At 61.8% G+C, this 14,389-nt stretch overlaps 2 protein-coding genes across 6 annotated transcripts; both read left to right on the plus strand.

The window, feature by feature from the left end:
- The first annotated feature begins 198 nt into the window (after positions 1-198).
- On the plus strand, positions 199-10,198 carry ATP8B2 (ATPase phospholipid transporting 8B2). Of its 4 annotated transcripts, XM_066568102.1 has the most exons (28): positions 199-319; positions 1,041-1,099; positions 1,758-1,871; positions 2,021-2,119; positions 2,277-2,338; positions 2,449-2,521; positions 2,888-2,958; positions 3,099-3,178; positions 3,388-3,546; positions 3,625-3,713; positions 3,787-3,983; positions 4,323-4,350; positions 4,679-4,901; positions 5,047-5,090; positions 5,165-5,330; positions 5,403-5,591; positions 5,796-5,911; positions 6,062-6,226; positions 6,304-6,415; positions 6,540-6,645; positions 6,764-6,905; positions 6,984-7,167; positions 7,358-7,581; positions 7,873-7,956; positions 8,123-8,368; positions 8,455-8,593; positions 8,675-8,805; positions 8,897-10,198. In XM_066568102.1, the coding sequence occupies exons 1-28, from the start codon at positions 289-291 to the stop codon at positions 9,182-9,184; spliced, it is 3,621 nt and encodes a 1,206-aa protein (XP_066424199.1). In that variant the 5' UTR covers positions 199-288; the 3' UTR covers positions 9,185-10,198. The 4 variants fall into 4 exon arrangements, with proteins under 4 accessions (XP_066424199.1, XP_066424197.1, XP_066424198.1 ...); XM_066568100.1 differs by lacking the exon at positions 4,323-4,350 and having other exon boundaries at positions 2,885-2,958; positions 4,693-4,901; XM_066568101.1 differs by lacking the exon at positions 4,323-4,350 and having other exon boundaries at positions 4,693-4,901.
- A 73-nt stretch (positions 10,199-10,271) lies between these two features.
- Positions 10,272-13,907, plus strand: IL6R (interleukin 6 receptor). 2 transcript variants are annotated; one of them, XM_066568167.1, is made up of 10 exons: positions 10,273-10,521; positions 11,284-11,517; positions 11,604-11,727; positions 12,058-12,242; positions 12,319-12,479; positions 12,552-12,696; positions 12,778-12,821; positions 12,949-13,018; positions 13,096-13,204; positions 13,281-13,907. In XM_066568167.1, the coding sequence occupies exons 1-10, from the start codon at positions 10,425-10,427 to the stop codon at positions 13,468-13,470; spliced, it is 1,359 nt and encodes a 452-aa protein (XP_066424264.1). In that variant the 5' UTR covers positions 10,273-10,424; the 3' UTR covers positions 13,471-13,907. The 2 variants fall into 2 exon arrangements, with proteins under 2 accessions (XP_066424263.1, XP_066424264.1); XM_066568166.1 differs by having other exon boundaries at positions 10,272-10,521; positions 12,319-12,696.
- Positions 13,908-14,389: the final 482 nt, after the last annotated feature.

Raw genomic sequence — 14,389 nt, forward strand, 5'->3', positions numbered from 1 at the left:
ATGTCCCGGGACCCCGGCCCTGCCCCCGGTACCCCGTGGGGCTGTCTCTGCCCTCCTCGCGGACTCACACGGTTCCCCGGGAGCCGCCCCGCTGGCCAGGCCGCCGCCGGGGCCGCACTCTCGGCCGGCCCCGCAGCCGCGCTCCGCCGCTTCCCCGCGCCCCCCACCTCACTTCCGCCGCCGACCGGCGCCGCCGCGGCCATGGGGAGCTGAGGCGGCGGCAGAGGCAGCGGCCCCGGCCCGGCCCGGCCGCCCGCCCGCTCCCCATGGGCTGCGGGGCCGCGGGACATGGAGCGGTGCGCGGCCCGCCAAGCTCCGGGTAAGCGGAGCCGCGCTGGGCCCGGGGGAAGCCCGGGTGGGTCCCGGGCGGGCCCCGGTGCGGCGTTGCCTCAGTAACGCGGTGGGGAGGGGGGGCCGGGCCGGGCCGGGCCGGCAGCGGCAGCTCGGGCCGGGGCCGTGCCCCGGGGATGTCCCAGGGGTGGCAGCGGCTCCGCGACCCCGGCGGGGCGGTGGGTGCGGCGGGGGAGCCGCAATGGGGCCGGGGATGCAGAGATGGGGATGCAGCTAAGCGGGGCTGGGAGGGCGGACTTTGGGGATCCAGGAATGCAGGGCTGAGGGAGCAGAGGTGTCCTCTGGGGGTGCAGTGTCTGGGCTGGAAGGGCCCGGTGACCTCAGGATGCCGAGCTGGGGGAGCAGGGAGATGCAAAATCTGAGGCTCTGAAAGTACAGGTAAGTAGAGCTGGGGGTCTCGCACTACAGGCTTGGGGGGATCTGGGGATGCAGAGTTTGGGAGTGGAGGTGCAGTTAAGCAAGGTTGGGTTTCAAGGTGGGCAGGGATACAGGTCCTGCATGGGGGAGCACAGGACCACATGACACAGCTGGGGAGACTCCCTGTTCCCTGCCTTCTGGGATTCTGGGACTAGCTTGGCTCCCAGGACGGAGAGGAGATTGGGGTGTCAGGGTTCAGGGTTTTGGGGCTGTCTGGCTGCAGCTACAGGGGGTGTTGGGGTGCTTGGGGGTGACAGGGTGCTGTGTTGTAGAGGAAGAGCGTCGAGTGCGAGCCAACGCGCGGGAGTACAACGAGAAGTTCCAGTACGCAGTGAGTGAGGGATGAGGGGGGCTGAACCCCTTCCCGGGGCTCCTCGGGCAGGTCTGTGAGGCTGGGGTCTGAATCACCCACACTTCGGTGGGAGGGGGAGGTGTTATGACTACAAAATAGATATTTGTCCCTGAAAAAATGGTGCTGATGACATGAATGCCAATATAGCTGTGGGGATGGCCGGGCACAGTGCTGTCCATGTGGAGGATTCAGCCCACCCATCCTTGGCCAAGGCCCCGAACCCTCTGGCTCTGCCCAGATCCCAGCCCGGTCCCACATCCCAGTGTGGATCATGGGGTAGCTTCTGAAGGTGCCAAGGGAGGGCAGTGCTCACATTGACCTCCCCCCACGCTGGAGGTTATCCTTGGCAGCCCAGAGCTGACTGCAGAAGGGGAGAAGGGGGGTCTGGGTTGGGGTCACCCTTGTGGGGGCCAGGTGCTGCTGCTGGAGGAGGCTGGTCCCAGGGTACCAGCTGGTGACTGAGCCTGAGGAACTGGCTTCCCAAGGAAGCTGCCAGAGGTAGCACAGGAGCAGGAGCCTGACCCCCCCCCAAAGAGCATGGTGAGCCACAGCCCCTGCCCTCCAGAGCGATCTCATCCTGGGGGGTTATGGGGCCTCGGCAGCCTGTAAACCCTCTTCTTGCCCCATCTGTTCCTAGAGCAACTGCATCAAGACCTCCAAGTACAACATTGTCACCTTCCTGCCTGTCAACCTCTTCGAGCAGTTCCAAGAAGTGGCCAACACCTATTTCCTCTTCCTCCTCATCCTGCAGGTGAGTGCAGTCCTTCCCTGCCTGGACATACAGGAGGGCTCCAAGTAGTGCCATACTTTGGAGGTGGGGAGGTTTGGCACCCTTGAGCAGGGGCAGTATGGACCTGGGGCTGGCTGGTTCCTGTGTAATTTCCTGTTCCCTGTCCCCAGCTGATTCCTCAGATTTCTTCGCTCTCCTGGTTTACCACCATCGTGCCTTTGGTTCTTGTCTTAACCATCACAGCTGTCAAAGATGCCACCGATGACTACGTGAGTGGTTCCCCCTGTGCCCCTCTGCCCACTGGGCAGGGGGTTGGGATGCTGTGCAGGGGTTCAGTGTCTGGGGCCATGGCACTTGAGATGCTGGGGGAGTGCAGCACCCCATCCCCAAGAGGCTGACACTGCTGTCTCTTCCCCCTGCTCCCAGTTCCGCCATAAAAGCGACAACCAGGTGAACAACCGGCAGTCTCAGGTCCTGATCGGTGGAGTGTGAGTGTCACGGGCACAGAGCAGTGCAGAGGGAGCCAGGGACCCTGTGGGACGTGGCAGTGGGCAGGGCAGGGCTCCTGCCTGACTACAGTTTGGTGTTTCCTCTTCAGCCTTCGGCAGGAGCAGTGGATGAACGTCCGTGTTGGAGACATCATCAAGCTGGAGAACAACCAGTTTGTGGCGGTGAGTGCAGCCCTGAGACAAGTATGGTTCCAGCAGGGTGGTTGGCACACAGGGACCATGGAAGGGTGTGATGCCACTCCCACTTTGCTTTTGTGCTCCTCTGTCTCTGCCCAGGGTGGGGACATTAGGGACTTCCAACCTGGAAGTTGCATTTAGGTTGGAGAGTTGGGGCCATAGTGGTGCCATGTTTTGAACTCTGAGGATCTGGGCACTTGGAGCAATGGTGCAAAGGACACATGGGGTTAGGGATGGCCTTTGCAGATGCTCCAGGGAGTTCCAAGGACATCCAAGGGCCAGGAGCTTCCCTGGGGAAGGCATGGGGGAGCCCCAGTGTTGGCACAACCCTTCACAAGTCTTTCCCAGCAGGCTGACCTCCTCCTCCTCTCCAGCAGCGAACCCCATGGGTTATGCTACATAGAGACTGCAGAGCTGGATGGGTAGGTGTCCCTGCTCACCTTGAGGGGCCAGGGGAGGCAAGAGGTGGGAGTGAGGCTGGGCTGCAGGCAGGGCAGGAGCACCTGCAAAGGCTGTCCCTGCCAGGCTGTCTCTAACCCATATGGTGCCATCCTGCCTGCAGAGAGACCAACATGAAGGTGCGTCAGGCCATCCCTGTCACCGCAGAGCTTGGGGACACCAGCCAGCTGGCTCTCTTTGATGGTGAGTGCCTGTGCCCAGCCCTCTGCCACGAGGCAGCCCCCCACCTTCCCTCCTCTGTCACCCTTGGTAGACAAGGACCAGCCACGTGGCACTGTCATTCTGTGGCTCGAAGCGGATCTCTGGGGAGCCAGGGATGGTGCTGGGAGCACTGGGATGGAGCTGGCCCTGTGGAGAAGGCAAGTCCCAGCTGAGCCATACTGTGCACCCAGGTGAGGTGATCTGTGAACCCCCCAATAACAAGCTGGACAAGTTTGGTGGGACACTGTACTGGAAGGAGAACAAGTACCCCCTGAGCAACCAGAACATGCTGCTGCGGGGCTGCGTCCTGCGCAACACTGAGTGGTGCTTTGGCCTCGTCATCTTTGCAGGTGGGCTGAGGCAGCAGCTGCTGCTGTGCTGCACACAGGGGAGGGAAAGACAAACCCTTAAGCCTTCCTGCTCCCCAGGACCTGACACAAAACTGATGCAGAACAGCGGCCGGACCAAATTTAAGCGGACGAGCATCGACCGGCTGATGAACACGCTGGTGCTCTGGGTATGCAGAAGGGAGATCCTGGGAGCCCTGGCTCTGACCCAGTCAGGGCTCTTATGTAATGTTCCTTCCCCAGATCTTTGGGTTCCTGGTGTGCATGGGAGTGATCCTGGCCATTGGCAACGCCATCTGGGAGCACGAGGTGGGCGTCTGCTTCCAGATCTACTTGCCCTGGGACGAGGGGGTGCACAGTGCCTTCTTCTCTGGCTTCCTCTCCTTCTGGTCCTACATCATCATCCTCAACACTGTGGTGCCCATCTCGCTCTATGTGAGGTAGGGCAGGGGGCAGAGGGGCTGGGCATGGGGTGTATGAGAAATTAGGGGTGCCCTCTGGGGAGGGGAGACAGGGATGGAGATCCACAGGCAGAACGGTGTGTTCTGTGGGTGGGTGTGGGCTACTCTCTTGGTGACAGGCCATGTCTGCCTTCAGGGACACCCCAAGACCTAAGGACCACACAGGTCCTTCAGGGCCCCCCTGGCTGTGTCTGGCTGCCTGTCTCTCCCTGCCCTGGCTGCACGCTGGCTATTTTGCTCTGCCCTCCTGCAGTTCCCAGGCTCCTGCACTGTCCCCTTCTCTCTCTCTTTTAATTTCTCTCTCTTTTCGTTCCCCAGCATGGGTTCTGTCACCCTTAGCCCCGAGGTAAGAATGTGTCACCTCCACCCCTCCCACTCATTGCTGTCTGCCCTGTGGGCTTGGGAGGGGTTCAGGGTTTGTAGGTGTGTGAGATGCTTGGGGAGCCCCATGGGCTTCCCCCTGGGTGCCTTGCCTTGGTCCCCAGCCCTGGCTTAGCGGTGGCTGTCAGCAGGAATGGGTTGCAAGCCAGCCCCTGGGAAGGGTGTGGGGGCTAGCAAGCCATGGGGGGCACCCGGGGTGCTGGAGTGCCCAGGGCACTGAGGGTCTGGGGTGGGCATGTGTGTGCCTGTCGCTGGCTCAGCAGAGTGTGCTGCCCTGCCCCAGTGACACCCAGCCATCCTCCTGCAGCGTCGAGGTGATCCGGCTTGGGCACAGCTACTTCATCAACTGGGACAAGAAGATGTACTGTGCCAAGCGCCGGACGCCGGCTGAAGCCCGCACCACCACCCTCAACGAGGAGCTGGGGCAGGTGGAGTACATCTTCTCTGACAAGACTGGCACCCTCACCCAGAATATCATGGTCTTCAGCAAGTGCTCTGTGAACGGGCACAGCTATGGTGAGCTCCAGATGCCAGGCTGGGGCTCCCCACCTCTGTTTGGGGCAGTCAGGGGACAAGGGGGCTTAGCAAGAGCGTTGTGGGGCAGCAACAGCTGCTGTGGTGTTGGTCTCTGTCATAGTTAACTCCATGCCCTGTTTTGCAGGTGATGTGCAGGACATGCTGGGCCACAAGGCAGAGCTGGGAGAGGTAAGGGTGCTGTCAGTTCAGTGCCTGCCCACGCTAAGTGCCACGGGGAGGTAACCCTAACTTTGCCCCTGCAGAGGCCAGAGCCTGTAGACTTCTCCTTCAACCCACTGGCAGACCCACGGTTCCAGTTCTGGGACCCCAGCCTGCTGGAAGCCGTCAAGCTGGGAGACCTCCACGTGCACGAGTTCTTCCGCCTGCTCTCGCTCTGTCACACGGTCATGTCCGAGGAGAAGAGTGAAGGTAGGCAGAGTGGGGCAGGATCTGTCCCTGTGGGTCACAAGACACTGTCACTGAGCCCCGTGCTGTCTGCAGGGGAGCTGTTGTACAAGGCACAGTCCCCAGATGAGGGAGCGCTGGTCACAGCTGCCAGAAACTTTGGCTTTGTGTTCCGGTCCCGCACGCCCAAGACCATCACAGTGCAGGAGCTGGGTCAGGCCATCACCTACCAGCTGCTGGCCATCCTGGACTTCAACAACATCCGCAAGCGCATGTCTGTCATCGGTGAGGTCCTGAGCGCAGCACAGGGGCTGGGAGGGCACGTGGGGCTGCAGCACGGGGCTCATTGTGGTGTGCTGGGGGACCAGTCCAGCACTGATGGGGATGTGACAGTGGAGGCATCAGCAGGTTGATGACTGGGGGTCAGAGCAGGAGCAGGATCTGCTCCTGCATCCCTGAGCCAGGCATCTCTTCCCCTCCTCCCTGCAGTGCGCAGCCCTGAGGGCAAGATCCGGCTGTACTGCAAAGGTGCTGACACCATCCTGCTGGAGAGGCTGCACCCCCTCAACCAGGAGCTGACCAGCGTCACCACCGACCACCTCAATGTGTGTAGGACAGGGTCCTGCAGGCAGCGTGGGGAGGAAAGAGTGGCTGCCCAGGAGCCTGAGCTGGGCTTGTGCCCTGCCCTAGCAATGCTGCTGAGGTCTGGGGACACACTGAGGGTCTCCAGCACAGCCAGCTCTGACCTCTTGCAGGAGTACGCTGGCGAGGGGCTGCGGACACTGGTGCTGGCTTACAGAGACCTGGAGGAGAGCTACTACAAGGACTGGTCTGAGCGGCTGCATCGAGCTGGCAGTGCCCCTGAGGCCCGTGAGGATCACCTGGCTCGGCTCTACGATGAGGTGGAGCATGATATGATGGTAGGTGGGCTGGAGGCTGAGGCTGGTGGTGGCTGCAGGCAACCCCTGCTGACCTCCCACCCATTTGGGTCCCCAAGCTGCTTGGAGCCACGGCCATCGAGGACAAACTGCAGCAGGGGGTCCCCGAAACCATTGCCATCCTGACGCTGGCCAACATCAAGATCTGGGTGCTGACAGGGGACAAGCAGGGTGAGGCGTGGCTGAGGTGCTGGCTGGAGATGAGGATGTTTGTGGGCTGGATTCCACCTGCCTGGGATCCCTAGTGCTCTCTCTGGAATGGACTCTGGCTCAGCCCCTGGTTTCCTGTCCACAGAAACAGCTGTGAACATCGGCTACTCCTGCAAGATGCTGACAGATGACATGACAGAGGTGTTTGTGGTCACAGGCCACACTGTGCTGGAGGTGCGAGAGGAGCTAAGGTGAGGGTTGTGGGGCAAAGGACACAGAGCAGTGCCAGTGTGGGGCACAGCTGTGGCTGGGGGAGCTGGAGCTATGGAAAGGCCTTGAGATGGAACCCTGTGGCCCCTCTCTCCTCAGGAAAGCCCGGGAGAAGATGATGGATGCATCACGTTCTGTGTGCAATGGCTTCTCCTACCAGGAGAAACTCTCCTCCAAGCTTACCTCAGTGCTGGAAGCCATTGCGGGCGAATACGCCCTGGTCATCAACGGGCACAGCCTGGTAGGGCCCTGGGAGTGCCAGGCAGGACAAGGCCTGGCTGTGCACCATGATCCCAGCTGTCCCTTGCTCTCCTTGCAGGCCCATGCACTGGAGGCAGACATGGAGGTGGAATTCCTGGAGACGGCGTGTGCCTGCAAGGCCGTTATCTGCTGCCGTGTCACACCCCTGCAGAAAGCCCAGGTGGTGGAGCTGGTCAAGAAGTACAAGAAAGCCGTCACTTTGGCCATTGGGGATGGGGCCAACGATGTCAGCATGATCAAGAGTAAGGCCTGGGATCTGGGGGACCACAGGAGAAGACAGGCCACCCCCCTGCACCGTCCTGGGGCCCATGGGAGCTTCTGTGCTCACCCCTCTGTGCCCCACAGGAACAAAGTGCCTATGCTGGGGGTGCTGCTCTCGTCCCCTGTGCTCCTGGCAGCCCTCTCTTTACCTATCTCTCCTTCCCTCCACAGCTGCCCACATTGGGGTGGGCATCAGTGGGCAGGAAGGCATCCAGGCCGTGCTGGCCTCCGACTACTCCTTCTCCCAGTTCAAGTTCCTGCAGCGCCTGCTCCTGGTGCATGGGCGCTGGTCCTACCTGCGCATGTGCAAGTTTCTTTGCTACTTCTTCTATAAGAACTTTGCCTTCACCATGGTCCACTTCTGGTTTGGCTTCTTCTGCGGCTTCTCAGCACAGGTGGGTTGGTGGCCTTTCTCACTGAGAGCTGGGGAGGGTTTTCCTGCAGGGCTCCTCGGCTCTGAAGCGTGTTCAGGTCCATGGACTCCCCCGTGGGGACTCATCCTGAGCCAGGAGGCAGAGCCTGGCATCCAGCGTGCAGTGTGTGAGGAGCCTGTGGTCAGGGTGGGCAGTCCTGGGGGGCTGAGACAGCTCTCCTGTCCCTGCAGCTGTGGGCACAGGGACTCGGGGGCTGGCTGAGGCACAGGGTGGGCAAGTCTTGTGCCCTGCTGAGTGCTCTGTTCCATGCAGACAGTGTATGACCAGTACTTCATCACGCTGTACAACATTGTCTACACATCGCTGCCTGTGCTCGCTATGGGTGTCTTTGACCAGGTATGGCAGGGGGTAGTGAGAGATCCCTGGGTGTGTGAGGGGTCTGTACCCACCCTGTGGGAAGAAGGGCTGCCTGGGTGCCTGAGTCAGGCTGTCCTTGTCATTCCATGGACTGTGGTGGAGGCTGCTCCCACCCAGGGCTAAGGGGAGGTGCCCATGCCCCCAGGATGTGCCAGAGCAGCGGAGCATGGAGTACCCCAAACTCTACGAGCCTGGGCAGCTGAACCTGCTCTTCAACAAGCGGGAGTTCTTCATCTGCATTGCCCAGGGCATCTACACCTCCATCCTCATGTTCTTCATCCCCTATGGCGTCTTTGCTGATGCCACCCGTGATGATGGTGCCCAGCTGGCCGACTACCAGTCCTTCGCCGTCACTGTCGCCACCTCCCTCGTGATTGTCGTCAGTGTGCAGGTAGGGACGTGGCTACTCGGCCCCAGACCCTCGAGGCACCTCAGGCATCCCCTGAGCCCTGATTCTTCCTGCATCCCCCCCACCAGATCGGCTTAGACACAGGATTCTGGACAGCCATCAACCACTTCTTCATCTGGGGCAGCCTGGCCGCCTACTTCGCCATCCTCTTCACCATGCACAGCGACGGCCTCTTCCGGATGTTCCCCAACCAGTTCCGCTTTGTGGGTGAGTCCCTGTGCGCCCCATGTTCCCACCCCAGCAGGAGCTGCCTTGGCCTGCCCTCACTGGGTTCATTCCTTCCCCCAGGTAATGCACAGAACACGCTGGCCCAGCCCACGGTCTGGCTGACCATCGCCCTCACCGCCGTAGTCTGTATCGTGCCCGTTGTGGCCTTTCGCTTCCTTAAGCTGGACCTGAAACCAGAGCTCTCGGATACGGTGAGAGTGCGTGGCTCTAGGAGCACTCACAGGGTCCCAGCCCTGAGGAGAGGGGGTTCCTCAGGCCCCTGAGCCTGCCCTGTGTCCCCAGGTGCGCTACACTCAGCTGGTACGGAAGAAGCAGAAGACGCAGCACCGGTGCATGCAGCACGCAGGGCGTGCGGGCTCCCGCCGCTCTGGCTACGCCTTCTCCCATCAGGAGGGCTTCGGGGAGCTCATCATGTCTGGCAAGAACATGAGGCTTAGCTCCTTGGCACTGTCCAGCTTTGCCCCCCGCCCCAGCACCAGCTGGATTGACACCCTGCGGAAGAAGAAGGGCGGCGAGGGCAGCAGCGCTGGCAGCCCCAGTGGCGTGGCCGACAAGACTCTCAGGGTGTGAGGCTGGAGGGGGTCACATCCCCTCCTGTGCAGCTGGGGGCTCCCCTCCTCTGCCCCTGGCCCTGAGGAGGGCAAAGCCCCTTGTCAGCAGGGTCTCATGGTAGGAGCAGAGGTGATGTGGGGGCCAGTGCTGAGGTTTGGAGGAGTCTGGACTGTCGCCTTCTAGCCAAAAAATACAGTCTGTCCCTCCCTGGGAAGGAAGGAAGGATGGATGGATGGATGGATGGATGGATGGATGGATGGATGGATGGATGGATGGATGGATGGATGGATGGATGTCATCACCATCAGCCCCACCCCACCCCCCATTCACTCCTCCATCAGTATTCAATTCCACTGAGTGCAAACGCCCCATCGCACATGAATGTATGTACCAGAGGTGCAGGGCTGTGGGAGGACGGTGTGGCCTCTCCCTGGCCTTCACCCACGTGTCTTTTTTTTTAATATAAACAAAAAAAAAAAAAAAGGAAAAAAAAGACTCCCCCCCACCAAAAAAAAAAAATAGCAACCAAAACAAACAAACAAAAAAAAAAAGGTAAGGGAAAAATACTCTGAGTTTACAGAGCGACTCATTTCTTGGCTGGGTACAGGGAGAAGGGGGGAGGAAGTTCACCCTCCTCAGGGTTCCCCAGGCCGGTGGGTGCTGGGTCGGAAAGGGGAAGTGTTGTGTACCACAGGGAGGCTCGGATTTGGCGGCTGCCGTGATTCACTCCCACGCGTGGTCTTGCGCAACGCTCGGCCTCTGCTTCCTCCCTCCTCCTCCTCCTCTCCAGCTCCTGCGGGACTGAAGTGTGGGTGGGCAACGGGGATCCTGGGGAGCCTCTGGAGCTGTTGGGCTCCCAGGGACGCGATACCAAAGAGGAGCTTATTAAGACGGGTGTTGATGAGGGCTGGAGGAGATTTAGGGAGGTTTTGGGGTTGTTTCAGTGCAGGGGCCGCGGATCGAGCTGGATAATTTCTGGCGGAATAGTATCATTTTATAATTCTTAAGGGAAAACCAAAAAAACAACCCCAAAACAGCTTTTCTTTTTTTTTTTTTTTTTAATTTACAAAAAAGAAAATAATGTTCTGAGCCGATCGTGCCGTGTCCTGTATCCGGGGGAGGAGGAGGTCCCGGGGAGCGGGGGCAGGGACGGGGCGGTGTTGGCCCGCCCGGCCCCGGGCGCACGTGCCGCTCCGCCCCTCGCCGCTTTCACAACCCCGGCGCCGCCGCCGATGTTTTCCTACCCGGGACTGGGCGCATGGCGCGGCCGCCGGGGCCGCTTCTCCTCCTTCTCCTTCCTCTCCGCTTCCTCCTGCACCTCGCCGGGGCCGCCGGGCGGCCCTGCGGCCCCGCCGGTGAGTGCGACCGGCACCGGGCAGGGCGGGAGCGGGGCTGGCCCCGAGCCTCTGCCGCTACCTGGGCCTCGTGGGTCCGGGCACGGCGAGGGGACACACGGGGATCCGCGCCGGCCCCACAGGAGCTCAGCCGGGCCCGGGGAGGCGGGCGGGGGGTGGTACGGGACCCCTGGGCAGTGGGGGCTCAGGCTGGGTGCGGTGTCCCGGTGCTGTGTCCGGGTCCTGGTGGGTGCTGGTGGGTGCTGGGTGCTGTGTCCCGGGTGCTGTGCCGTGTCCCCGGTGCTGTGTCCCGGTGCTGTGTCCCGGGTGCTGTGTCCCGGTGCTATCCCCGATGCTGTGTCGTGTCCCGGTGCTGTGTCCCGGTGCTGTGCCGTGTCCCCGTGCTATATCGTGGGTGCTGGGTGCGTTCCCAGCAGCAGGAGCCAAAGGGAACAGCAGGTTCACGCTGGCCGCTGACCTTTGGAAGGAGCCGGGAGCGCTGCCCAGGCCTGACGAGGGCCGGCAGCCAGCACAGTCACTTAACCCCTCTGGCACTGGACCCAGGGACTCCCGGGACCACCAGTCCCTGTGTGCCACCTTCCCCGAGCTGTGCTCCCCACCACCAGACCCCTCATCTCCCACAATGCGAGGAGCCACTCTGCAGCTCAGTGCCCTGACCCCCAGCAATCACCAGACATGGGGAGCGGATGATTGGGTGCCTTCCATCTCCAGGGACACCCTGGGGTCTCACCTTCATCACCTGCTCCCCTCTTGTTCCTCCAGGACTGCCACGGGACACGGTGTTGGGCCGCCTGGGAGCCAACATCACTCTGACCTGCCAGGACGAGGTGCCTGCAAACACCACGGTGTTGTGGCAGGTGGAGAAGCAGGGAGCAGCAGGGCAGCTGGCAGAGGGGAACACGCTGCTCCTGAGGCAGCTGCGCTACGAGGACTCAGGGCACTACAGCTGCTCCGTGGGGAGCCACCTGCTGCGCTCCCTGCGGCTGCTGGTGGCAGGTGGGTCCACGCTGGGGTGGGAATGTCCCTCTCAGCAATGCCTGTGATGGCCCCTGTCCCCCAGCAGCTCCCTGCTTTGCCTGCAGAGCCCCCTGAAACTCCCCAGGTGTCCTGCTACCGGCGGAGCCACGACAAGGATGTCCTGTGTGAGTGGCCACAGCAGAAGAAGCCGTCCCTAGGGACGCGGGCCATGCTCTGGGTGAGGAGGAGGTGAGTGCTGTCCACTGCATCCACCATGGGCTGGGACCCCAACAGGACAGAACACGTCCCTCTCCATGGACCTGGTGCCATCTGGGACCCCATGGCTCAGGCTGCTTGCCTCCCTGCAGACCCTTTCCCTAGCAGCTGCTGGTAGCTGGGAGCTCACAGCACAGGACGTGTTCCTTCCCCATGGCCCCATGTGCCCATGGCACAGAATGTATCCCTCCCCACAGACCCTTTTTCTAACACTGCTGGGGACCCCACAGCGCAGGACATGTCCCCCACAGCTGCCCTGTGCCTGGAGCACACTGCAGCCCTCCCTGAGCTGTGACCTCGCAGGTTTGTGGCTGAGAATGCCACAGAGCAGCGGTGCCGCTACTTCTCCAAGGCACAGAAGTTCGTTTGCCGGCTGAAGGTGCCACCTGGCACTGACGATACCAAAAGCCTCGTGGTGTCCACGTGTGTCAGCAACGGCGCCGGTGGCTCGGCTGGCAAAGATAAGATCATCACCCTCAGCAGTGTCCGTGAGTGCTGCCCGTGGCTGGGAGCTGGGGTGGTGAGGGTGCGGTGCGAGGCCCTGAGCCCCCATTCCCCCCGCAGTGAGGCCAGACCCGCCGGTGAATGTGACGGTGCAGGCTCTGGAGAAGGCACCACAGCGGCTGCAGGTGAACTGGTCCTACCCCCCTTCCTGGGACCCCCGCTTCTACTGGCTCCGCTTCCAGGTCCGCTACCGCCCTGAGCCCGCCCAGACCTTCACGGAGGTGAGACCCCGCCCGCTCGCACGCCCCTTGTCCCTGGCCAGACTGTCCCCAGCCCCGTGTCCCCGCCTCCAGGTCGATCAGGTGATGACAACTTGGCTCGACATCCGTGATGCGTGGCGTGGAACGAGGCACGTGGTGCAGGTGAGGGCCAAGGATGAGTTTGGCCATGGCACGTGGAGCGAGTGGAGCCAGGAGGCTGTGGGCACCCCCTGGACAGGTAGGAGGGGATTGGGGGGCCCTGGGACTGGGGGCTCAGCATGGGCTCTCCCAGTCTCATCCTCCCCCCCTCTCTGTGCAGACCCTTGGGAGTTCACCTCTGAAATGGAGCCTTACAGCTCACAGGTAACAATGGTCTCGGCCTCGGGAAGCATCACACGCTCCTGAAGGGGTCTCCTGTCCCCATGTGGGACACGGGGACACCAGGGCATGAGGGCTGACCTGTCCCATTGTGCCCCCCTACCCTTTGCAGGTCCCCACAGAAGATGGCACCTATGGGGTGACACTGCACCCCAGGCTCTTTGAGGAGGATGATACTAATGGTGAGGAAGGATTCCTGGACTGGGGATGGGGGGGCAGGGACACCCAGTCCCTTATCCTCACCCATTCTGTGTGTCAGGGTCTGTCATGGAATCCAGCACCCATCCTGTGGCATCCCCCTACGCCTTCCTGGTCACCGGGGGCAGTCTGCTCCTTGGCATCGCCCTCTTTGTTGGCATCGTGGTGAGGTGAGTGCCAGGGAGGCTGGCCCAGGGGGCTGTGTCTGCCCCCTCCCTCACCTGGAGCCTCTCTTCTCCCCTGCAGGTACAGGCAGATGTGGTGGACGAGTGGCCAGGAGACGACCAAGCCAGAGGCCGAGGGGCAGCACATGCTGGTCCCTCTGAGCTTACCCCCACCCTCCCTCAGTGATACCCCTCTGCTCCCACACCCTGCCCCCTCAGCCCCTGGAGGGCTCCACACAGCTCAGGCAGATTATTCCTCCTCAGGGCAGTAGCCAGGGGCTGAACATGCTGGTAGGTGCTTGGGGGTTGGATGGAGGGTCCCAAGGCTTTGATATGGCTCTGGGAGCAGTTCCCCCCAGTATCTGGTGGCTCTGTGGTTGGGACAAGCCTCTGAGGAGGAGAATCAGTGCCATCCCCCATGGGGAGCAGCTAGGAAAAACTCAAACTGGGTCCTGGGGGCACCTTCAGCACCAAGCTGGGATGGCCAGGAGTGACAGCACTGGAACCAGAGCTTGGGAGCTGGCTTGGGACCCAGTCTGGGGGTCCCACAGGGAAGGAAGGGCCTGGTCCCTACAGTGCCACAGGGATCAGGGAGGGAGGGCCTGGCTGGATCAGCCCCATACCTCTGCTGCAGCCCCCTTGGGGCTCCTTTTTAAAACACATGTTGGGGAAACAGGACAATGTGGCTCAAATAAATGCTTTGGATTTATACTGGAGTGGCTGCTGGGAGTGGGGTGGCAGAGGGGTCGCTGCAGTCCCCCCATTGTCTGGGAGTGGCTCCAGTGGGGTTGTACCCCACTTCATTCACCTTCCTGTACTCTATGCAGCCCCACCATGTACCCCAGGCTGTGCTCTGTGGTTCAGTGGTGCCTCCCAGGCTGTACCCTCTGTGCTGTGCACGTCTTCCTGCCACAGATCCCCAGCCCTGCACTCCCAGCTCTGCACTCCCTGCTCTGCACCCCAACCCTGCACCCCAACCCTGCACTCCCAACCCTGCACTCCCAAACCTGCACTCCCAACCCTGCACCCCAACCCTGCACCCCAACCCTGCACTCCCAACCCTGCACCCCAACCCTGCACCCCAACCCTGCACTCCCAACCTTGCACCCCAACCCTGCACTCCCAACCCTGCACTCCCAACCCTGCACCCCAACCCTGCACTCCCAACCCTGCACCCCAACCCTGCACCCC

This window comes from Molothrus aeneus, chromosome 31 (genome assembly GCF_037042795.1).
Source record: "Molothrus aeneus isolate 106 chromosome 31, BPBGC_Maene_1.0, whole genome shotgun sequence".
Taxonomy (NCBI): domain Eukaryota; kingdom Metazoa; phylum Chordata; class Aves; order Passeriformes; family Icteridae; genus Molothrus; species Molothrus aeneus.

What these genes read in the sequence shown, in the direction of transcription:
- IL6R (XM_066568166.1), top strand. Translation starts at nt 10,425, where the DNA reads ATGGCGCGGCCGCCGGGGCCGCTTCTCCTCCTTCTCCTTCCTCTCCGC. An exon ending in CATCACCCTCAGCAGTGTCC is followed by an intron (nt 12,243 to 12,318) that starts GTGAGTGCTGCC and finishes TTCCCCCCGCAG; the next exon opens with TGAGGCCAGACCCGCCGGTG. An exon ending in TGGAGCCTTACAGCTCACAG is followed by an intron (nt 12,822 to 12,948) that starts GTAACAATGGTC and finishes TACCCTTTGCAG; the next exon opens with GTCCCCACAGAAGATGGCAC.
- ATP8B2 (XM_066568099.1), top strand. Translation starts at nt 289, where the DNA reads ATGGAGCGGTGCGCGGCCCGCCAAGCTCCGG. An exon ending in GCTGACAGGGGACAAGCAGG is followed by an intron (nt 6,416 to 6,539) that starts GTGAGGCGTGGC and finishes TCCTGTCCACAG; the next exon opens with AAACAGCTGTGAACATCGGC. An exon ending in CGATGTCAGCATGATCAAGA is followed by an intron (nt 7,168 to 7,357) that starts GTAAGGCCTGGG and finishes TTCCCTCCACAG; the next exon opens with CTGCCCACATTGGGGTGGGC.